Source organism: Harpia harpyja, chromosome 3, assembly GCF_026419915.1.
Source record: "Harpia harpyja isolate bHarHar1 chromosome 3, bHarHar1 primary haplotype, whole genome shotgun sequence".
Lineage (NCBI taxonomy): Eukaryota > Metazoa > Chordata > Aves > Accipitriformes > Accipitridae > Harpia > Harpia harpyja.
This window is the reverse complement of record NC_068942.1, coordinates 47,670,475-47,696,418: the sequence shown is the minus strand read 5'-3', so window position 1 is coordinate 47,696,418 and position 25,944 is coordinate 47,670,475. Positions and strand designations below refer to the sequence as shown.

Here is a 25,944-nt window from a genome sequence, read left to right as displayed (position 1 = left end):
CAGTAAGCTACATATTTGAACTTTTTGCAGATCCCCAAAACATTGTGTATCTTTTTAACAAACACACTGAACCTGGAATATTAACTGAATCAGTAAAGCAGTGTAAATAAAAACCGTCATTTAGACATAATTATTCAAACAGAGAAACCTACAGTAACTCAACAATATATTTTACATACAAAAATACAATTGATACAATGAACAAAAATACTGAGGAGGAAAATATAGTCTTTTATTTACAGTAAATGGCTCCTTAAGAATTTAGTTTAAAAATAAATACTCCATTCCACTACAATAACTTTTACAAAGTTAATCATGTGCACATCTTGTTTTTTGAGAAAAACTTTCAGATACATAGTAGAAACACACACACACACGTATATAATTACAATGAGAAGGGGGGGAAAAAAGCACCTGAATCTATTTAGCTTATTCTTTTAAGACATTTATAACATATTTAGTCAAGAACTAAAAGGAGCTTGATTCCTGAAAAACAAAAAACCTAAACCATACTAATATTCCATTACTTTTGCTGTACATTTTGTGGGATGAAAAATGCAAAGTTGAGCTCAGATGACAGCAAATATTTAACTGCTGAATGTATGTGTGAACATTCAAGCAAAACTACGATTTTATTAAAGCAAATCCCGTATAGACATGAGAGACTTAAACCCTGTTATGTCTGTGAAACTCGCTAGGTATACAGAGAATATTAATAGCATTGCGAGAGAATTTGTCACTTTGCTACATTTTCAAAGAGAAGTTAACCAGCCAGAGAGGCCTGTATTTTGATGGCTTTGAGTCATATGGAGAAAAGAGAGGGAAGAGTACCAACAACAATAATGTTCAACAGTGCAACTATTCAACTCAAAATGATTGGAAAACAAAAAAAATTCAAAATAACTAAATGAAAGTTGAAAATCATACTATAATCCTACTAAAAACACTTTCCAGAGGTCAACTTTGATTCTTCCCAGAATAGTATTTCTCCATTTTTGCTTCCTATAACTTCTGAATATGGCAAAGCTTTTAGCTTGTACAGAGAGTAATAGCTGAGTACAATGACAGGGGCAGCTTTTCTTCTTGAGGCTGATATACCCCTCAAAGTGTCATTATAATAAATACATATTTTCAAAAACCTACAAAAATAATTCTGTTTCTCCTGCCAGTCATCAGCTGGGAATTCACAGCTTTGCTGAGAGCTCCTACAAGAAATAGTACTTTTACCAACTCTCCGTAAAAAGTCCTTATCCAATTCCATCTGACATGGAGCATGAGTTTTCTCTTTCTTTGCAACAGATATCATTGATGTTTCAAAACCAGTGCAATATGACAAGAATGCTTATCATTTGACATAGTTTTTTCTGAACTTGACACCAGAAAATCTGTTAAATTTCCCTCTCAAGTCTCTCCCTTTTCTGAGCTATACACAGATGAAACGGTGCTGTTCAGACTACAGTAGTTACAAGTGGACTTGTTGAGCATGCACACAGATTATTTTACTTGACTAGCACTCAAGCCCCCATAGAAGCTTGTCCCAGACAAGCCAGCTTGATTATCTGATATAATATCAACTTTTAATTAAAACAAACAAACAAACCCAAACACTTCAATAGGAAACTACGTGAGGATGGATTTCTTCAAATGAATATCCACTAGAATGAAATAGTGAACTTTATATTGTTTCAATGGCATTTTCAACCAACATTTTCATTTTAGGTATGTTACTGGGTCTCTCTACTTGGCCCCTAGATAAGTGATGGAAAATAAGTATAAAACGTAATGCCAAAACACTCAGATATATCTCCCATATCACACATACTTCTGGTCTGGAATCAAGCAGAAGTTGATTACGTAACTAAATGCACAAGTTGTGCCTCCTACTCAGAGAGACAGGCTTTCTTGATGTAAAATAAGTAGCAGAAATGCATGAAAACACTGTATTGATTGTCTATCTCTTTGGAACTGAGTTGCATTCAACTTAGGTGAATTAGAAAGGTTCAGCTCGTGCGCAGTAAAGACGTGCAAGTCTTCATTATGGTTTGGAAGTTAATTGACCTCTCTTCACCCAATAGTTCAGTTTTTCTTGGACCTTTAGCAACCAGTTTGGCAGCTATATGACTTTACTTTTAGTAAAAGAAGGAGAGTGGGGAATTATATGAATCACTGAAGAAAATGATGATAGGGGAGGAGTTCCCGATCCCAGTTTGCTGAATTTGAACATTACAGGGAATCTTTAAAGAATGAGATTCATAGCTGAACCTTCTAATTTCTTTACAGCCCTTTTAAAAAACATAGGACTGTAACACAAAATGAATAACTGAATGAAGAGGGATCAGAAAAAAAATATTGTTTTTATGTGGAATGAAAAGAAATCAGTTTTATTCCTTCACCTTCCTGTCAGATATGAAAGAAGTCTAGAATAGAACTGTGATCTTGTTCCATTTTGATTCATTACAAAATGGTATCTTTCCTGCTAAAATCTAGAAGATACCCACACCACAAAAACTCATTCTAATAAAGAGAAAAAAAAATTAGAAGAACATGGCTTTTATCCAGTTTATAGTGATTAGCTCCTAATAGCAATACATTCCTTAAACTACTTTACAACTAAGAAATAAGCATCAGGTGCTATACAATATATATGTTCATTTGCTGACTATTGATGCTCCAAGCAGTAGGAAATAGTGCTATATTCTTTGAACTCTACACAGTTTCTGCAGTTTCTGTAACCTGTAAGTCTGTGGATAGTTGCTCAGGATGAGCATCTGTCCAACTACAACGGATTGTATTTACAGCATGCCAAATGAGAAAGCAAAAATACTGAACTACAAGCTTGGTCTCCCAGAGGGGAGAAGTTGTAGAGAAAATGTACCATTTAAAGTTTTCTAATTTGCAGATGGACAGAAATCATCTTGCTGAGGATTCAAAAAAATGATTAAAGAAACACTATCAACTAGTGAACAGATATTACAGCTCCTCTTTCTAAAGTCACTTAAGCTTAACCTATAAGGATGTTGTGATTCAGAGTCAATATAGCACATGAATCTTAGATTGTCAGTACTCTTTAGGACTTTGACCTTATCAAATACATTACAGTTTAATGGGTATCACAAAAACACCCCACCTGCCATCTTTAGTATTATTTTGTGCCCCAGTTAACTTCTAATTGCAGCAAAGACAATACTTATCAGTGATGATAGAATTTGGCCCTAAGCTACAAGTACTAGTTTATGATTAGGAAAGGCTGAGAATTCAGATGGCATGGCAGCTAAACTCTTCCTACCTCTAGGAAAATATGAAGGTTCCCAGCACGACAACACTGGGAAACCTGAAATACAACTGCCTGTCAGGACTCTGTTAATGGATCTCTCTTTCAACAGTTTTTGTAGTCTACATTTTAGTGGTCGCAGCACAATAGAAGAGTAAGAATATATAAGTGATTATGTTAATATTAAATGATCATATGAGCAATAAATACAAGAACACAGGCACAGAATGAAGTTCATATATGAATGCAGAATTTCTGAAATCTATAGAACCTAATTAAAGGATACATACAACTATACAAAATTTCTGCTATTTTTGAAGAGTCCGCTAGCTTTTACTTTAGTCTGGAAATACAACTATGATGTCTTTCCCTTTTGAAAATGTATGGCTGTTGACAGTATTTTTCCAGTCTTCCTTCCAGGAGTCCCTGGGGCAATCTTCGCTCAGGGAATTCAACTGCAATGTAACTCCAGAGAAGCCCTACTTTTAGGCATTGATGGCTAAAGCAAAGGTGCCATGCCAACAGCCTCATCCTCCATCCTCCAAAAGCTCCCAGAGCTCCAAAACTTTTTGAGGCAGATCCTACCACAGAAAAGAAATCCATGTCCCATACTAGGGTAGTTCAAGATAATTTTCATAACATGATTCTAAAAGAGATTTTATTCAGTCCCATGACCCCGTAATGTCCTCTATGGATATTTTTTACTGTGTGGGCCACAGGAATACTTGCATAAATAAAACTACTTGCATATAGAAGCACTATCAGCCTCTATAAAAAGGCTTCATATTACCTCAATATTAGATTGTTGAAGATGAAATTGAGATGACAAAGTATGAAATGAAATTAACCAGAAATATCTAATGAAAAAAAATAAATTGCTGCCTTCAGTTTACTCTAAGATGACATCTGGCAGAAACAAATTACAGGAAACGCAATGCTGTTCTGCATTATGGGAAAGCTTATGCTACTTGATAATGTCCTCCCAGGAAGGTGGTGCATTCTGAGCCTAAGTTATCAGTTCAGCATTTTTAATTCATTGCTTCTTAAAACAAATGTTCTCTTATACCCAGTGCTTATGTTTTACAAAGAGGCCCTAATTTAAAATCTTGAATTCTATGAGGTATCAAATCAAAATCATTTAAAGCCAGTTGAAGCTTGCCAAATTTACTGAAAATATTACAGTTTAGGTGTACCACATTTTCAACAAGTAGAAAAAAACTAACATCCATTTTAGTAATGTTTCTAAGAATATTTATTGAATTGAAAACAATGTTAAAAAAATCAAGAAAGAAAAGTTCTTGCAGGCATTTTGAAAAAAACTTGCAAAACCAAGTCTTTTTGCTTGCACAACTTTTGAACTTTAGATCTCTAAAACAATTGCATAAAATTGTTATGGTTCAAACCCTATTAAGCAGTGGAAGTGTTTGGTAATGATATTAACAGGTCATATCTAATAATTCACTAAAATGAGAGACCGTTATTTAAATTTTGCATCACATTAGCTGTACCCAAGGGAAACTCCCTTGCATATGCTCAAACCTTTGACAAATACTAAGGAACTAGGGTTTCTGTGATTCTGGGATTTCACATTGTACAATTCAAAATGCCAGTTTTCCCAGACGTAGCTTGGGAATCTCTAAACCAATGTTGAATTCCAGAGCATATAGATTTGCTCCCTTGTAAATACCACAAGATGGATCAGATAGATATTAATTAATTAATCATTTGAAATACAAATGTTTATAATTTGACAATGGTTTCCTGCATTATATTGTTCTACACCACACTTTGTGATATTTTAAATTTAACTCACAACAAAGAGCTCTTCTAGCTTGGATAAGAATATTTCATTATAGCTGAGAAAAAAACATTTTATTAGGTCTTTTGACATACTTATATTCTTCTGTCTAGAGGAACTATTTGGACTAGTGAGTCGATGGATATGGGATGCCACTTAGGTACATCTGAACTGAGTCCAATAAGCTGTATTAGACTACACAAACCTTTGAGAAAGATGTTCAATCCGGATTTGAAAGCATCAGAAAATGGAGAAACTACAATTATCTTTGCTAACTTCTTAGAGTGGTTAACTAGCCTCATTACTAGTAGTTTGGAATTCATTGCTGATTTTAATTAATCTGGTTTTAATTTTTATACTGTTTTTGTTATATTTTTTCTTGCTGCCTCAGGGAACCGTTTAGTTCCTAGTATCTTCTCTCTTTGAAGCAACTTATTGACTACAATCAAGTTACCTCTTAACTTTCTTTTTTATTTTCTTTACATTTATATGAAAATACATAGGCTTATCTTGAAAAGAATGCCAAAGAGAACTCTCCAGACTGCAAATTCTGAAATTCACTAACTGGCATTAATAAATTCTAAAGGCGTTAAAAAAAAAAGAAAGAAAAAGAAAAAAAAGAAAGAGCAAGATCCGTAACAATATTAAACAGGATTGAGACAAGGCCAAGAATGAGCAAAAACTAGGTGGATATGATTTATGATTTTCTGAAATTATAAACTTAGACTGGTGACGAAACACAGCTTATGGAGGTGGATTTTCAAAAACACATCAATGCTGTAATGAGATGAATATTTCTAACTTGTTTGGGTGTTTCTGAAATTCCACACCTACACAAGATTAAGGCATCCATTTTTAAGATATTGGCCTAAAGCAATGAAGAAATAGTATTAACAAATAAGTAAATACGCAGTCTTCCACTGCCCCATATCATCAGCTAGGAAAGATGTTTAGATCTAAGAAAGAAATTGCTAACAATTTACTGGAAAATCAGGGCAATAAGAACCCTGTACATCATATGGAAAACAAAATATTTTATTCATGTTTCATGTAGAAAAAACCTAGACTGGTCAGAGATAACCTGGCTGTTCATATCTGGTTGGAGGAGATATCCTCAGCAATTCAGAAAGGTTAAAACCCTATGTAAACTTTATCCTTCCTAGAACTGCTTAAGATGTTCAATTATTTTTCTCTCTGCTTTCTGAATACTCCATCCATTCTACTTTAATTTTCTATATGTACAGAAACTGAAGATCATACAGTTTCTGTTTTGCTGCAAAAAATTTCTAAGTTAAATACAGAAGTATAATATTCAATCTACACATTCACAACCCTATAATAAAGCACATGATAAAACATTTACATGTGTTAGTCATGGCAAAACACCTGGGTAGTTTTCATAGATTAATAAAAACATAATGAAAATATAATTTATATTGTCAAAGTTTCTCAAAGATGCTAAAAGGTCTTTCATTTTAAAATCAGTAAGTGGTAATGTTGTAAATAAAGTAAAGAGCACTTCACAAATTATTGATATTTACTCATCTAAACTGAATTCTTCCTAATAATTCAATTTACAAATCAGTAATGTATATACTTTTCTTGGGTAACAAGCACCTACTGAGTAATATGGGGTTTAATAGTGCTTTGCTTGACAGACTTTGAGAAGCTTGGCAATAATAGAAGAGTTGAAAACAAAACAAAGAACAGAAAAAAACCCCTCTTAAGCCACATCTACTTTATGGTCACAGAAGTGACTTCTATGTAGTGTAGAGGTATTTTAAATTACATAGCCCAGAAAATTGTAACTGTCTAGCTATTGCTACTTGGCTTAATTTAGTCTACTCTTTACTTTTACTTCCTTAACAGCAACGTAGACATGTACCAGAGACTTCTGTTCCAGTCCATCTTTTTATTTTCTTTCTTTTCTCCTCTCCTTTTATTCTCCCTAAACTAGAAAGCTCAGGGTAAAGACAGGCACCAAACTGTATGCAAGCTTAAAACATAACTTTTGGTGACACTTGGTGACCCCAAGATGAATGCTGGTTGATGCACTTGTTATGTCTGTAGTGTCTAAATAATTCATAATTGAACAGCTTGCATAGATATATAATATCTGTTAATATCTCTTCTGCAATACAACATTTTAGTTAAGGTCAGCAGGTGTACCATTGTCACTTCAATCACTGTCTGAAGACACTTTGGGGTATCACTAGGGGTGTAAATGTGATATTTAGCTGATGAATTCCATCCAGGAGTCTTAGTCTTGATTAAGAGAATGTATCAAATAGTCTGGGTCAATTCTTTTTTTCACTTAAAAATAGTTTAACTAGTAGTAGAGGATTTAAGTCATGGGTTAAGTTGGAATCAGAATCTCTGTCTTTAGAGAAAAATCAGTACAATTGAAGATGAGGAAGAAACAATGTCTCTGTGCTATGTAAGTTTTCTAATCTTCTGAAAAAATAGCCTAAATTCTCAAAACTTTGGGAAATTGATAATCTGAAAACAGAATTATAAATCTTATCAAGGAATGCTTTATATCAATAATTTTAATTTTAATCCCTTTTTATATACATTTTTCAACATTTCAAAATGAAAAGTCGATTTGAACTGAAAAATGAAACTTCACATTTAGAAATTTTGAAACAGGATATTTCAATAATTTAAAAACTTTTTTCCATAATATATTTCTAATGAGAATTTTCAAGACCAATCCTTTTTCACAAACAGTGTTACTCTTCTTGATTAATATTTCAATTAGAACATTTCATTGAAAAATTCCCCATCAAGTCAAATGGCAATATACACTACCTTCATGATAGATAGAAAACCATGTCAAAACTCAACACTTATTTGCTTAAACACTTATCTGAATTGCCTTGCTTGCTGTTGTTCTTTGGCTTTTATAAGCATTATTGCTCCGGTTGTTTATCACTAATAATAGTGGAAACAAGTGTGCTTTACCTATTTGGTGGAAGACAGAAAACTTCAATCTTTGGAATTTATTTCTCTGCAATGGGAATAGGCAAACTACAAATCAGATTATTTTTGCTGGTATATTGTTGACTGTTTTCATAAGAATTATGCTTACACATCTTGAGTATATCTGCAGCAGCTAGAAACTCCAAAGAATACAAGGGAATCTTGATTCCCCTGTTTTTATTTATGCAGGAATGAGAGATACTCATTGAAGAAACCTGCAAAATATGAAATCTTCAAGTTAATTCATGAATGGGGTCTCCACAATTGCTGTTTTTCTTAATAAGCGTACACTTCTAGGGATGACTTTGCCTTAGGTTTCATCACAGTTTCTCTAATTTGCTGTATGGATAACCCATGTCTGTCTCATGTATATTCTTTCCAGCTTCTAAGCAAAGGACTAATACCTTCCCCCATTACCTTTTTGTACTGTTTTGCTTCACCTAATTTCTCTTCGTAACGAACTTCAGACACCATTATCATAAAGAAAGGGATTTCTCTCTTATGGACAGCAAGCAGAAGCATGTTTTCTCCGTTTGTTGTTCCTATTTACAGGCCATTACCTACTTGTATTTAAAAATCACTTTTCTGTTTTACCTTAAATTAACTTCTGCTTCAAGATCTCTCCTTCTAAGAATCCAAATCCCTAAAATGCAGTAAAAATCTTCAAGTAACAGTGGATATTCTATAGGGTTTCTTTCAGGCTCTACTACTTTACAGGCAATGGTTAAAATGTTACAGGAGGACAGCGAGACTCTTTTATTTCTTCCTCAAGTTTTACTTATTAAATTTTTTATATATGTATATAAACATATATGTATGCTGGACACATTCTTCATATAAATATGGGGACAAGAGCAGGCTGCTTAATATATTTTAGAGTGAGTTATTCACTGTTTAAAAGAAAGCTTTCAATGGAATTAAAAGCCAGAGATTTAATGGCAAATGTGTAACTTCATAGAGACATATTGTTGTATTTTAGTTCAATGAATAATGACTAATAAAACCATCATTTTATGGAATTCATATTTTCAATATATACTGAAATAAAAATATACATTTTAATCATTTTTCTTTTGAAGCTGAAAATTTAGGAAATGTTAGGTTAAAACCATAAAAATAAGGAATCAGTTATGCCATCAATCATAAAACTAAAGAATTTGAAGCTATTCCTTTTCATGTGCAAAATATTGTTTCCATTTCAATGTGTGGCATAAGCTGAAGCTTCTATAAAAATATTTATAGTAAAATACAGCATAAATCTATAGTTACATTTAATCAGTTTTAGAAAGATGCATCCAATACTTAGACACTGTAAAATTATTTAGAATCAGTCAATTTTACCTCAGTTACTGCTGAAGTAACAAAAAGTATGATGTAATGGTCTTTTGTGAGCTGAATGGCATATTTGCTCTCATCTACACAAAGCCCTGTAAATAACCCACAGGTTGTTAGTCATTACTTAACTCAGCATCCAAAATGCTCATTTTAGCTCTTCCGTATTAGTGCATTATCCACAGAGTACTTTAAAAAACCATTAACAACCAGATACATTTTAAGCTATTACATTGCTTAAAGGAAGAGTTACAGAAAATAATTTTGACTTCCCATGTAAAAACCTTCTTAGAATTCCCTCCACTGAATGTACAAACCACTCTGAAGGAACTGAAAAGTCTTTAGTGGATTGTCTTGGAACAGATCAGCAAAGCAGAATTCAGTATCTAACATAAGGTGCTCCCTGGGCCATGGGTGTAGTAAAGCATCATGCAAGGTATGAAGTCACACTATCATTTTCATCTTTCTTCTTTCAGTTGGCAGTCACATTGGCTTCCTTCTGACGTAGTCTTTCTTTCTGTTAATGAAAAAGAAAGAGTTTTATTATCATTCTTGTCTACAATTTTTCCATCTCCACTCAAGTTGCCATGAGCATTTGGTCTAGAAGACTGAGTAGTACTAAACTAGTCACAATAGATTAGAGTTTTCTTTAATTAAAAAAAAATTAATGCCTGGAGCACTCAAGCAAGGCTCAGAACCAATTCATTACTTACTGTAGAAAAAATGAGCTTGCTTTAGCTACACACTTGTCAAATACTGTGTACCTTTAAAAATGCTCAGCTCTGTGAAGACCAGTGCAGCTAGAGAAAACCAGATACATTTCAAATTCATGTGAATCTAATACCTTTTCTTGTCTGGAATGGTTTCTGCTGACATAAAGGCTCTAATTTAGCATTAGTTAGATTCTGTTATTTAATGACCTCTTCCCAAGCAAATGTAGTCATTCACATCTCTGCCGCCTGTCCTGCAACTGATATGCTCTGCTGGGAATGAAAGTAATATACTGATTCCTTCATGTACGTTTCCTTCCCTTAGTCTCTTGGTTCCTACAGTTTGAGAAATGCTGATCTCACCTATGTGTCTTGCTCACAGACAAAAAAAGTTTTATCTACAGTGTAAGTTATTAGTCTTCTTTTTGTGTTGTATTAAAAAAACTGGGAAACAGCAAGGAACAAAATGGGGATTTAATCCCTTCTACTGTTATTCAACAGAGCAAACAGGGTTTTGTAAGGTTTTGAAAAAAACCAGACAGTCAGCCATTGGACAAATATATGCAGTGAGCCTCAGTGCACTATGGAGCATGGAAGAAAACACAAGAGACTTCAGTGGAAGGGGGGAAGAAACCAGAAAAGCAGCTCTTATCATATTTTGTTATCTAAAAGAGCAGAGCCATGCTTAGGTACAACTAAACTAAGTTTTAAAGGTTAACTGTTGGACTACCATAGGGCATAACCTTAAAGATTTCTCCTTGGGAAGAAAATCACTCTGCTACGTTCAAACTAAGCATACTATGTCACCCTTCAACAACAGCAGAAACCTGCCACCATTCTGAATGACAAGAATATAGTGTCAGAAAAACCCTTCTGAATGTCATACTGAGAAACACATCATACCAGGCTAGCTGTAGGATTGATTTTCTTCGTTTCAACTTTCTTCTCTGCAGTTAACTTGCTTACTGATTGCTGAGCCACTTTAATTCTGAAACAAAATACATAGAATAGACGTTGTTAGATTCAAAGAAATTAAAGGTGTGCTGGCGCTGCTTGGTATACACTCTATCTGTAAGAACTACCACCACTACCTTTTTTTAGGCACATGAGCCCGACAAACTGCTATTACTATTCAAAGGCACTTAATGAAGTACCAAAAGTAGATCAAAATACATTTTTAAATTGAGAATATCAAAACCAAAAGGACAGTCGGCCTGTATTGCTCACTGAAAATGTCACCAGGCAAACAATTTCTCTGTTCTTGCAGGATCTGGGTTTTATGGAGTATCTTTCCTACCAAAAAAGCTGCAGTGTCAAGAAAGGAAGATACTCCTCTGAAAAAAGCCAAAAGCTAGCTGGCTCAATCTGTTGTATATATAGAAGATAATATTTTAGTAGGCCATTTGCCAGGCTACACATTATATTTCCTCTGAAAACCTTGAAATGAAAGCATCTGCCAGTTTTTCCTTACTATTTGCCCCGTTGCTTTACATGGAATTGACTGACCAGCCTCACTGATGTGGTAATAGGAGGAGAGGCAAATTAGAAGGGCTTCTTGTCTAGGGGTAGTTAAATCCCTCTTGTGTGCAGCTACAGACCAGTCTACTGAGAGCACTATTGAGATAAGGGGAAAGAAGAACACAGACGTGATTCCTCACTTTCTTGCGTTTTGCTCTTAGGGTCTTGCATACAGAACCCTTGTTTCTGTGGGCATTTAACAAGAACAACCCAATCAGAAGTTTAATCAGGAGGAAAAGGAGAAACAGAGAATTTAACAAAAAGGGACTTGACTCCTCTTACAGACAGCAGAAAGGGCCAGGGAAATTATGTGCTAAACAGTGATAAAAAGAAAAGAAAATTCTTGGCACTCCTAAGACAGGATCTGCCCAGCTATCAGTGCCTTTAAAATGCTGATGCTATAAACACCCACTTTACAATTCTGTATGCAAAATGCAGAGGTAAAGAAGTTGCGAGTGAATTTTTACAAGCAAGGAGAACTCAGCAAACCAATTTTCACTAATGCACACCAAATCAGTCTTTTACGAGAAACAACACATTTCTTGGCACTCTTGAACTGAAAAATTCTACTTTCTTCTCCTATTTAATTTTCTCCACTGGCAGAAATAATTGCTATGGCCAGTCAAAAAGCATTTAAAACACCATGTCCAGTTCAAACCACTTCCGACATACTCAATTTTTGAGGAATTTTGGAAGAAAAGCAAATAGGAAAGTGGATTATATCTGCAATTACTGATGTGTACTTCCTTGCTGTAAGACTAGCAGCAAACTAAATTCTTTTAAAAATATAGAACACATTCATAAATTCATTATTGTGTTTGTCAATGCTCAGTGCTGGAAACTAAAATTCCTTTTCTGAGATATGTGTTTTAGAAGCACCTACTGGGTAGTTATTGGTGTTGTCTCACTTTCCAGTGCTTAAGAACAGGAGGGAACAGTTACACTACTTTCACATAAACTTATTTTCAACACTGTTTAGCTACAACATTGATTCAAGCTGTAGGTACACCCTCAAATACACAAATATGAAATTATTATTCTGTACATGTTTAAATAGCTCTGAAGTATTTTTAAAACTTAATTAGTGTTCCCTGTTTTGCAGCAACACACCATTCCATGTTTTTACAATTTTGTTAAATAGCACAGTTTACTTCTTAATGATGGATGATAGCACCCACCGGACAGCATGCTATTCCTCACAGCTACAAAGTTTATGCAAAGATGATAATGTATTTCAAGTGACAGTATTCAGGTCCAGCAGAACCACACCAAGGGATCGACTTCTAAACTCTTCCCTATTTTGAGCACATTTTCTTTTTCATCACATTCTCTTTGGTCCTAGAAGTGTTTTCCGAATAGTTTTTAAATGTTTAGAGTCCATATTTTAATCTGAAGGGAGAATTCTAGGGATTATAAACTTTTAGACTTAAAAAGAAAATGATGCCTGTCACTGATTTAGGCCTAGCTCTGCGTATTTTATTCCATATTTGCACAATTTCCAGGAAACCTGGATTTTTAAAAATAGAATGCATAGTTTGGAATACAAAATAAAAATAAACCAGCTCACTAACAGGATTTGAATCATGTGATATTTAGCTTATAAAAATGACAGACTGATTATATACTCCGCTCTGGTCTCATAGGGAAAAAAGCCATCGCTTTGCTAACATGTGACTGATAAGTTCCCAGCTGGAAAGATAATAGGGACTGATAAGTTCTTCAACTTAGGGAAGTTCAATTAACACGTATTCTGACAAGAATCTCCTCAAGAGCCTTATCCTGAAGAAACAGTAGCAGAATCAAGCCCCGAGATAGAGCTCCACAATTTACAGCTTGCAGATGTAGGCTGAACAGCACAAACTAAGCATACCACCAACCACTCTATACCCCTTTCTTCTGAGTTTTTGTTGTGTGAATTAATGTACAGGGGAGCAGCTCACATGAGCTGGACATTTACAGAGGCATGACCATGAGGGGGAGTCTGGAGATGTGTAAAGGAATGGACTCAATGAAAAGATTTTTATCTTCCTGTATCAGTATAAAATAGCATGGATGGACACACTAGTCTAGCCACGTTTTAGAGATTTCATGGAAGAGAAATTGGGGCTGAATCTAATAGATGTGAAATAGATGTGAAACGGAATCTAAATATCTAAAACAGAAAAGCAAGAAGGGATTGAATTGTGTAGTAAAACACGCTAGAAAAATAGTGACAAGGACACTTTTGAACAGAGAGCACTGCAGAGAACAAAGAGACCAGAAAGAATGGTAGAATAGCTGAATCACAACACAGAGACAAAAGGTGTGCAGGTGCTAATTTAGCAAGCAATAACATGAGGCCAAAAAATTAAGGTATGCAGGTCAGTTAAGCCTTGAAATCTGACCAGCTGCAACATGGATGTGTTCAGAAGAAAAGTTACTCTTCTTCAACAGTGAGCAAAAGAGGTCAATATACCTTAATGAATAAAGAAGATGTGGTATCAACTGTAATACTGAGCAATATTGCACATTACCACACAAAATGGAAAAAATTGAATGAAATTATCAAAACAATGTATTTTTAAGTAGGAGAACCATGACTCCAACACTGCATATAGATCTTTACTATAAGCAATGGGAACATCATTGGCTTTTTCCTGCCTCTGTGTGGCAGGTGTTGTCTTCCCCTGTAAACTGAATGCAAGTCAGGCCTCTTAAATTAGAAGATATTAGTGAAAAATAAAGACATTATTTTTATTCAAAATTATTATTTTTATTTTGTAACTGGGGACACAGAATTGAAATCTAAACATAAGCCCATATTTATTAAAAGTTTCCTTCCTAAGCTCATGAAAATACTTTTCCTCCTTACAGGAAAAGATATCAAGCCAGGGACTAACCAGATAAACTCATTATCATTTTCACCCCTGCTTCCCATTCAAGTCAGACAGAAGAAGGTGTGAGCTGGCAGGCTCCATGCTCTAAAGCCCCCAGTTAGGAAAACTAGAATCCCTTCCAAACAAGCCAGTTGCTACTCAACAAGCCAGCTGCCAGCATGTTGAGGCTCTGCTATTGTGCAGAGACAGACACCAAATTATCTGGTTCTCTCTCAACCTCTTGATATTCTGGAATAATCCATTTGCTTCGCTTCTACAGCTCCTTCCATGCAGCTGGTGGGTTATGTGGATAGCTGTAGGTTATGAAATAGCTTGGAATCACAATTCTGTGCCACCTGAGCTTTCCATGACTTGAAGTTCAAAATTCTGCCATAAGACTGTGTTGGCATAGGAACTGTTGTGTAAACCAAATCTTCAGATATGGGTGGAGATGAACAAGCAGAGGTAGCTACAGTCGACATCAACTGTTCAACCTAGAGCCAAGCTGCATACCCAGCCCAGATCCTTAACACAGCTGAACAGTGACTCCCCTTGAGAAACTAAGAAATATCCCCATAGCTCAAATTCCTTCAGTGTGTTACACGCCTTACTGCTCTCAGTCATATGGTAATTTCTACACGCAGCCCATAAACTAATCCTTATGTAACAGCACTGTTTCCTGAAAACAGTTAGCCCATGCAATATAACAGGCTACATTTCAGTCTCAAAATTTTAGAAAACAGATGCCTGTGTATTACCTGGCCTGGCAGATGATTTTATAGAGTTCTTGGTTAGCTTCACAATTAGGAGCCTTATAACACACTATGAAGTTTGAACACTGTCCACTTCTATTACCGTGTTGTACAATACAATTGCCTGATCAAGCCTTCAGGCTTCAATCTTCTGGCAACAACTTGGTCATTCTTAATCAAATCTTTACATTGCATTTAGAATAAATGTTCACTAACTGAATCAGTACAAATACAGTAAAATGTATGTTGTCAGTGGAATTTATCTCCAAACCTCAGATTGCTAATATGCTTGATACGTTTCTATTCTTTCTGGATCTACTGACAGTGTTTTGGTTATCTGTATAAAGTGTGTGAGAAATTTTAGCTCTGTAGTCACAAGAAAAAAAATCTATTTTTATGCCTTTAGGAAAGCTGGTGCATAAGAAAAAAACAATAGGAAGAAAAAGGCTACACCAATTCAGATCAAAAATATGCTTCAGTCCATCTGAGCTGGCCACTAGCAGATACCTAGGAGCATACAAGGACAGCCAAAGCATACAGTGATAATCCCCAGAATACTTTCACAGCTGGAAACTCTCTTCATATGTAACAGGCCATGGATTTTTCTAATATGAATTTCCACTGTCACCATTTGGAAGCAATGTAAGCTTTTGGCATCTGGGACATCTTGTGGCAAAGTGTTCAACAGATTAAGTATGCCTACTGTAAAGAGGCATCACTGCATTTGGCTTATACTAGCCACTTGCCAATTCCATTTGATGCTCTTCAACTGTTGTATTAGATGAGGTATGTAATGACTATATTTCCCATTCACCCATCATGCTTGTACAGATCCCTATCATATCCTTTTCAGTAGGGTCCTTTCCAAGCCGAAGACTTCCCCTTTATTTAAATGGTTCCTTATGCAGAAGCTGTTCTTATGCTTACCTCTCCTAGCTCTATCATATCCTTCCGGAGAGGAAGGGAGGACGACTACGTATGGAAAACTGTAGGTTCATATAATGATTCAGTGATGGTTTTTCTTTTGTTGTGTAGTGCTTTCCTAATAACACCTAAAAGGAAACACTATTTTTCTTTCCAAGAGCAAAAGCCTTGACACAGCACTTTGCCAGATCTATTGTATGCTCTATGGGAAATAGCTATTTCTGTTTTGCAGCACAGGCCTGTAATTTGTAATTACCTCCTCAATTTGCACCATAGCTACACCTTAACCTCAGAAACATGTAAAAATCCTCTGTTTTTTTCTTTGTCTGCATTGTTAAACAATTTGGTAGAACTCTTCATTAATTCATGTACCAGCTACTTCAACCCTACCTTTCTGGTATAGGCAAAGGCTACACTGGCCACCTAAAATCTGCTTGAAATGCATGTGGAATGCAGACATGTAGAATGCCACCTTTTCCTCTTCTCTTTCTTCACTCAAGCACAATAACTTAAACTCACTCCAAAAGCTTTTATATGACTATGAACCATTAGCCTCCAGTCTGGTAATGCTGTAGGGTTCATTGATCAAATTTTCTCACAAATATGTTGCCTCTTCCCAATGCTGCAATTACGTGTACAAGGAACTCCCAGCATAAATCCATAAAGTCACCTAATGATCCTAATGATCATATTTCAAATATTTCCTTAAAACTCATTTATGTTGTGATCTCAACTTGCCTTATTAGACCATTAGTTTAATATCAAATGAAATAAACAACATCTGTTACACTCATCTTTTGGCTCTTACCATACATGCAGATTGTATGATACCTGGATGATGCCCTGTTTTGGAGTGTTTGACTGATCGTCAGGACTGAGTGTTCTACCACAGTACAAATTGATCAAAATGCCTGCAAATCTAGACTCCCACCGACTCTCACTGTCTTAGGTAACATAGACATGCAGAAAATAGATTAAAGAGAAATTCACTTTTAAATCAAACTATAAAATAAATCTGGCCTTCTAAAATAGATAAAATGCCTTGAACCAAAGATATTTCTCCTCCTTGCCCACAGTGATATTGAAAATGAAAATATAATCCACTAGTCCCTCTGTGGCGAGTGTTTCTGTCAAATTTCAGTCATTTGTTAGGCACAAGATAGTCTCATAATTAGCTTAATCTGTGGTTAAAAATATTAAATATTGTATTGGCCAGCACTGCTAAGAGATTTTGCAATTACATGTTATCTCCTATGACCATGTGGTGTTACAAACAAGGACTCCCCAGACTTACCATTTTCCTGTGCAGAAATAGAGGGCAATGAATACAATTCATTTGGTATTTAATAAATGTAAGAGTTGGGTAGAAAGCTATAGCCAGCTCCAATTTACTATAAGAAACAAAAATTAGTTGGGCACTGCTTGGTGCTTTTTCTTTTGTTAGGACATTTTCATCTTTACCATTAGCTACCTACACTGCTACAGTCAGAACTTCTGCTTTTCAAACCTGTTATTGCCTTTGTGGCAAAAAAAATCACTATGTCTTTTTTCACAAGATTAAGCTGAAACCATCAACATGTTTTGTGCTAGAGATGAAATCCAAGAACAAAGGAAGCATTTTAAAAAAGGACCTTTTATAAAAGGTACCATTAAAAAGTAGGACTTTTTTCCTATTTTTAAGATGAAGTATATAATTCTGCTCATTAAATAATGATTACGCCTTCTCCAGCTATTGAGACAATCTTTGGTTCTCTTTCTGAATTCTAACCTATAAAATTTGTATGTATGTTCTATCTGAAAGAGATGGCTTAATCCAGTACGGTAACTATTGTAGCAATCTTATCTTTGCAGTGTAAGCAGTGGGTCAATTAACAGCAATAATTCCTTTTGTATCTAATTATTTCATATTTAAAGGGTAACACCCATAAACACATAATGATAATCCTTGTCACGTTTCTTTTGCAAAATATGCAATCACAGTTTGCGATGAAACTACACACTGCAAACCATTAGTATTTTTTCTGTATTTATACTTTTTCCCTATATTCAGACTTGGCTAGGATATCCTCTTAAAATATACTTTAACAGATCTTGAATGCTTTAATAGACTTATAGATAGGCATTATACATATATATATCATGTATTTAAGTTGTTATAACTACATATTTGTTTTGCTTCTGAATTCTTAGACATGCCCACTGCAGATAAAATCAGTAGTCTAAGAAAAGGAAGTGAGACTGCAATTACATGCAATCTACCATGGTGCAAGTGCCTTGTTGCCAAAAAAAATATATCTTTGTTTTAGTCTTCAGTTCAGTTATCATCTCAAAATTTTATAAACAGAAGAAAGCATAATAGCAGTTGATGTACCTGCATGCACAGACATACTAAATTATAAAGCTGTCAACAACAAAACTGGGTTTTGATGCAAAACAAGACAAAAAAAAAAAGTCTCCAACATTTGATGAGTATAATGGTGCATTTACACTAAGCTGTTTGCCAGAGATGAAGAGGTGATCATCAAAGCAAATTTTATTGTATTGTAGTTGCGTTCTAGTATTGAAGGGAATACTATGTCTGAAAGAAAACTGTCATCATATTCCTATCAGGAATATAGTTTTGAAAATTTTCTTCATTTTATCTCTATAGTCATTTATTTGTAATATCTTATCATATCATATCATATCATATCATGTATCATATCATATTGTATCAATCTAGGTTTGTTATCTGTCTGTAACTCTGTCTTGCATTCCTAAATGGTGTGCAAATTTTGTCTAGGAAAGAGACAATGATTCAACTATATTTTGCAGGCAGCTAATTTATTTTCATGGTAGGTTAAATGCAGGGCAGCTCAGTTAAAGTGTTTCCTTTACTTTCAGAAAAAGTCTCATAGAAATCTAATTAGATTTCTACAGTTGTGTTACATTTGGGAGCCAAGCAGTTTTTAGACAAAACAGGCTCTTGCAGCTGAGGCTGTCATTTAGTTCAAGGCGGTACTCTTTTTTCCTGAAATTCAGAGATTTTAAAGTTGTCTGTTATACAATGTGAAGTAGTTAGTTTTGAGTTTAAAATTTTAATTTTGGAATCTTAGATATTTCGACCTACTTTTACTACTATTAATTTTAAGCTAATACATTTTTAATTATGCTTTTGCGTAACAATAATTTTGCATATTATAATTAAATTTTGAATTTTCTGAGCCATATTTCTTAAGAGACAAATTATAATCCAATAATGTATTACATTACATTCCTATGTAAATGTAAACAATGAAATCCATTTTTAGGTATCTATGTGACTAGGTAATTCAGACACATTTTATTACAATAATGTAATTACATTACATTCCTATGTAAATGTAAACAATGAAATCCATTTTTAGGTATCTATGTGACTAGGTAATTCAGACACATTTTATGCTGAGTTTCTGCAGCTCCTCCTGAAGGGCAATCCAACTGTAAATGTGTTCACATAAGGATATCAATGCCTCAGCTTCAGAACCCAAGTTTGAAAATATTGACTTACACTCCCAATTCGTCCTCTTTAAAATTTCCTTCAAAACAAAAGAATTGGTTCATGATAAACAGATTTTTTTTTTAAATTAAATTACAAACTTTAAAAATGCAAAACAAATAGTGCATCCAATTAATTAGCCAGTTAAGGAAGACAGCTGTCCATTCCTGTCATACCAAGGTTTTTAGTTACCAATGTGCACAATGACTCTTAGCTTGCTTTCAAACTTTCTTGGACAGTAGCTCATCAACTGTTAGTCTCATACTTTGTAAAACAGAATCCTTAAATGGTCATGACTTTACAGGACATTTTCAGGTGATGAAAATAGCTTTTCCATCATTCTAATCTACTGAGTTCATGATGTTCTTCTTTTCACTAGCACATTACAAAACAATTTAGGATGATGAAAACAGTTCTTCTGTCATTCTAATTTACGTATTACACAAGGCTCCTCATTTCAGCAGCTCATTGTCTTGATGAATCACCCACATTTTGAATGTAAAGGACAATGAGTTGTCCTTTTGAGATTAATGAAACTTTGTAAAAATAATTCGAAGTGAACCCTGAAAAAAAGTCTATATAATCCAGAAAGTGTCAGCACTTTGAAGTATTATGGTAACTGGTGCTCTGCATTCTACTGGTATTGCTTTACATTTATGAATAGGAATAAAGGTATCCATCAAAGGAGCTGATGAAGTATTTGTGCTGTGTTTTTATTATTTGTAGATTTTATTTACATAATTATTAAACCATGGGAAATTCTCATCTCACCCCAGTAGGAAAGCACAGAACGTAGCAGTTTAGTTACAAACAAAGATTTCTTTAATATTGTATTAAGAAAGTTAAGAAGTTATGTAGTGTTAAAACATTTACAAGGCATTTTAAATCAATTTCTTTGAAGGGATCATTGTATGCCATCAGCAAGGTGCTAATTACATAAAAAGGAATGGATGTATGGTCTGGATTTTTTTTTCCTTCTTCCCTTGGGTAGTTAATTTCTATTCCTCCTAACTGCTTTTGGAACAAAAATAAGTCATGATTCAGCAGAAAATCCCTGAGATGATCCATATCATGATTATAGCAATCTGCTAGTGACTGTTTGTTTTACACAGTTTTTAATGTGTAAAACAAATTTGCATATTGATCTAGACACAAGGAAATAAAAAGATTCTTTGTAAACATTTGCAGTTGTCAGCTTCTAAAGTCTATTTAATCATAACATAAATGATACATAAAGCTACAACTTTCAAGTGTTTAAAACCTGTAATATCTGTAAAACAATGTTGATAAGGTTGATAATTGGGAATTTATAATTTCTACATCTTGTCCTTTAAAAATATACTTCTACATGAACCTAAAATCAGGAGCAAAATGGAAAATGTAAGTGTCAATGAGTTTACTACATTTGCTGATACATTTAAAGACATTTTTCTCTAAATCTGTGTCAATTTGGAATAAGCACCTGGATTTATATTTCATACTGAAAGTGATTAATCCATTCTTTTCCAAAGCATGACCACATTACCACTCTTTAGGTCTTTTGAAATGAATTATGGTAAGCATGGTGCGCTTGTAGTGGAATTGTTTTTTCTTTGTAAAAGATTTTAAGCTTCTTTAAGAAAATCAAGAAAATAATTGAAGGTTTGGTGGTGGTTTTTTTTTTTAACTCTAACTAATAAAATCAGGAGACTGTGGTGAGATCTAGCGGCAAGTAGTTTGATGTCCTCAGCAGGACACCAAAAGTCAGAAGTAGTGCTGTAAATTCAGTGTGGGGCTTCAACACTGTGCTAAGTGTGGCCTGAATCTCTGGGGCTTCCCTTTGATGCAAGTGCAGTATATTAACTGGAAAAGCATTCACTTTTATTTGTCTGTACTGTCTGCGACAGCAATATCGCCTCATTTAGGCTAGTTCAACATGAAAATGCACAGAGAAGCAATCTGTTACAAATTAGCACAGCTCCCCTTTCATTTTACTAGCTAGTAATTGGAAGGGGTTACAAAAGTGTAATTTATCAGATTATATGTGTTTATCTTTTTGTGGGGACAGCATGCCTTTGGTGAATTTTCCTACGCACCCTGAGGGAATAATCTTTCCTTGATGTCCATTAGATCTGAAAGAAAACAATGACGCCTGTGAAATATAGGAGTATAATTTGTTGGGTTTGAGAAGGAACAGTTTCCCAGACATCTAAAATGGTATTAATGACTTTATTAGAACCTTACCGTTCCTTGGAAATGCTTTTGCTCTCTCGTTTCCAAATGGTCTTGAAGTCACTGCAGAATTCGTACCACACCGTGAAAATGTAGTTTGGTGTGATCTCCTTCTCGCCAGGCTTTGGCTTTATCCCAAAGTATCCCACTGTTTCTTCAAAGCTGTGAGGGAGGGGGGAAAAAAACTGTCAACACATAAGCTCACTGGGGAAACAGTTTCTCTGAGGGCTGGTTCCTGATTCAGTAGTCAAGGCTGGTAATTACCATAACTTCCCCTTAGCCTTGGAAATCATAGCAGCAATTCATGCTGAGTATAGCTAATCTTCCAACACCTACCTCATTCCCAGGAGGGTAACTTACAGATGCATGAGCCATCATAGAGATATGTCACACAGGCAAATCATGGGCATTCAATTTTAATGAGAAAAACTTAACTTCTTGCATTTCAGGAAATGCTATATTATATCTATTTCTTTAATTTTATTCTGCAACACTCCATGAAGACCTTATTCTCCCATTTATCTTTACTGAAGGACTACGGAAGAGTCACATGCCAAGTCAGGAAAAAATCTCCAGGTGTGGTTAAAAATAACCTTCAAGTACTTAGGGAGAATTGGAAGTAGCAAGAAAAAAGCCACAGACAGTGCCAATAGTCAGTTTGCAAAGTTTTTACTGAAAACAATTCATCTCCTTCCACATGTGTCAATAAGCAGATAATTAATTTTATGAAAATACATTGCCAATATTTTAATGCTTTTTTTATTTTGTAATATGGCTACCGAATTGCTATACAGCTAGATATTTTCAAAGTAGTTTTTTATTATAGATGATACTTCCGATAGCATTTTAACTGATTGTGCATTTTTAAGCTTTATGATATTGCTTTGTATAGATAAAATGGAATGATTCAGATGACTAGGTACTTATGTAATGAAACAAAAGTATGTTCACTTTCGTAAAGGTTGAATCACTTTTTGAATCACTTTTCTCTGCAAAGTAGATATAACAATCCTGAAAGATTTGGTGATACTTATTAAAAATAATGCTGTAATTTAAAAAGAAAGGTAACAACATGTTTCAAAAGAACTAATTTTTCTTGAAATACTGACTTTATTTAAGCAGAAGAAAGTTATATTGTTCTTTACAGTTGCCCAATGGTCCTAAATCTAGAACACAGGAAGTGTAAATCTTGAAAATAAAATAAATAAAAGGTATCTTAAAGACTTGTAAGGAGTCCCCAACTATTCAACAGATGTTACTTGAGCAACAGATGCAGCTTCAGTAAATATTTCTTTCTCAATTTATACTTGCATTTGCATAGTCCACATTGCATGTTTTCATACAGAATTGCTAAGGTTAGGGTCAAGTTTTTTTGCCTTAGGTTGAGATTCAAGCTTTTAGCTAGGCTTGAAGAATATAAAGTAACCATCAAAAAGTCCATCAACAGAAGTTACCCCCCAAAAATACAGGAATATGTATTCCATCTGCTTCACAAAGTAAAGAAGCTTGGATTTTAGCCACATGAGCCAATACGCTCTGGTTTTTGTGATACTTCAAAGACGGATACAGCTTCTAGGACATGCTGAAGAATATCACATATTGCTCAAGGTGAGCCATTAATATAATAGTTTTTTAAACCCTCATATATGATAAGCTTAACCTTTTAAATTTCTTACACAGGTTTTGTATAAAACATGTAACTATATTTCAAGTTAATTGGTGCTCCACGGTAAAGGTATCACAATGAAATAAGTGTGAATAAGCCCATAATATTCAGAGTTGAAGGGTCCTGTAGTGACGCTACAAGGAGAAAATAAATAAATAAAGAAAAAACTAATACAGGTTTAAATATCTGTGTAAACCATTCTGGGATTTCAAACCCTAAAAATACTAAAATACCTTAGTCATAATCACATGGTTAAAACAGTTTATGTCTACTGAGCAATGTCATTTCCATTACATTCAGTTGGGCCAAATATTCCTCAGCTGTTCATACCCCTTGACTAGGATAGCTCAGCCAGGAACAGTAAGACCAGAAACTCTCTTCTCAGGTTGGCTTCATGTAACAGCAGCCAACCCCGGTAACATTGTGCTCTCTTCTTCCTAACAGAACCCTTCTCCATCCCAGCTGTAGCCGATACAGTTGTCTCTGCATGCTGCAGGATTCTGAATTCCTGCACACTCTCTCTCACTCTGCCTTCATCCTGACACCTACTCCTCATCCCCTCCTCATGTTTCATCTTCAGCCCTTCTCCCAGTAGCACTGTTTTGCTTTCGCCCAGCTTAATGTAGCTTCCTGGGCTGCTTTCTGACTTTCAAAGTAACAGATCTTTCTAGCAGTAATTTAAAATACTGAATGTTTAGTTATCAACTGAATAAACCCAAACTCTGTATCAGACAACTAATTCCTTAAGTCAACTGCAAATTAATTATAATTCCATACCCTGGAGCGTCTACTCTGCTCCAGAAGGGCTACAAAGCAGGTAGAACGTGAGGGAGCTTGTGCCACAAAAGGTAGGTTGGTAGCTATGTAGAAAGGAAACAAGCCAGCCAGCCACCACTGACAAATGAAATTAAGAGGTGAAGCCCCAGCTGATGTTAGCCAATAGTTCAGCTAATTTAGGCACCTTCTGCAAGCAAATGGAAACAGTTCACCGAAGACTGGAACTGCATCTGGGAGGTGCCTATCTCTCTTTTCCTGACTGTCTAGGAAGACTAACCTAGGTGTCTCAGTTAGGTGGAGAGGCTCTGGCCTCAGAAAAGTAGCATAAAAATCCAAATTACCACAGATCTGCCTTTAGTGACCATGAAGAAAAAATATTGATAAGAAGTTAAAAATTAATTTACCCCAGCTGATTTATAGCAGTTCCACAGTTAACACAGACAAGGTTAAAGGCGGATCCTTCACTCTCACAAAACTATAACTTGGTAAAAAAAATTTATTAGAAATACTAACTTACTGATATACTATCTATCTATAAATCCATTTATCTCACTTCCCCTATTTTGCTTCCTTTGGCCTAAGTAAGGCACAGATACTCAGGCAATAAAAGCATTAGGATTTCACTGGTTTCTTAGTATACTGCATTTAATAGCCTAAGTGCTGAAAATGTTCAGTGACAATGAAATACATTTTTACTACATTAAGTAGTTAATCAGTTATTACAATATTCTGTAAAACTCTGATTCAGGTCAATGTTGACAGTAATTAAAACCTCAAACACAGTACACTGGCTAAAAACTCAACTGAACTTTTTCCTGGAAGACTACATAAGAATTTTTCTGAAAGCATATTACTACTTTGAAGTACAGATCCTTTTTCCTGTTTAATGTAATTCGTAAGATCAATAACATCTTTGACCAAAATAAACCGTGAGAAAACACTAGCAAAAACCTTACCATTTTTGTGCATTTTCCAAACTGCTCTCTTCTTTTTTATGTTCTTCTTTAGCTGCCAGTGAAAAACATTTCAAAGATATAAATTACTGCCTTACTGTTTTAGAGATCCCACAGATTAAATATCTTTTACATCCAAAATTGGATACGTTGTATACTAAATATAATACAAGTGATAAACATTTGCTAATTTTCAATTTTTATTGCTTTCTTGTACCTTACTGAATGCTTCTAATGTACTGATAAAGTGTATTGGATTTGAAAAGTCATTTAAAATCCATACTGTAATATATAGTGGTAGACATTAATCTGAATAAAACCCAAATAATTAAACTTGACTTTCAGATTTAAAAAAAGAACATTAAGTTGTGTATGTTTCTTTATTGTTGCTGACCAAAACTTACAAATTTAAACCTGTTTGCAGTGCAAATAATTGGAAGTTCAATTGGAATTGAACAGGTACCAAACATAGTTAACACCAACTGTTCCATATAGCTATCACATTTTGTTCAGGAAGCTGGAAAGTGAAAACACATGTACTAAGTTTTAAATGTATGGTATGTACATGATTTTTTTTGAAAAAGCAGCCAAGAATTTGAAATACGGTTAGTGAATCTGAGTGCCTCTGCTACAGAATGCTCACACGAACTACTTAAAAGGATTTGATTTTCAAAGGAT

General features: G+C 34.7%; 1 protein-coding gene across 6 annotated transcripts in view; it reads right to left on the bottom strand.

The window, feature by feature from the left end:
* Window positions 1-211: 211 nt before the first annotated feature.
* The window catches only part of FMN1 (formin 1), a 209,676-nt gene continuing 183,943 nt past the window's right edge, over window positions 212-25,944 (bottom strand). For all 6 annotated transcript variants that reach the window (XM_052782471.1, XM_052782469.1, XM_052782470.1 and 3 more), the window contains 4 exons: window positions 25,270-25,321; window positions 21,883-22,032; window positions 10,997-11,081; window positions 212-9,900 (listed from right to left, as the gene is read on the bottom strand). In XM_052782471.1, the coding sequence (XP_052638431.1) occupies window positions 9,856-9,900; window positions 10,997-11,081; window positions 21,883-22,032; window positions 25,270-25,321 (332 nt within the window). In that variant the 3' untranslated portion in view covers window positions 212-9,855. The remainder of the gene's footprint in view (window positions 9,901-10,996; window positions 11,082-21,882; window positions 22,033-25,269; window positions 25,322-25,944) is intronic.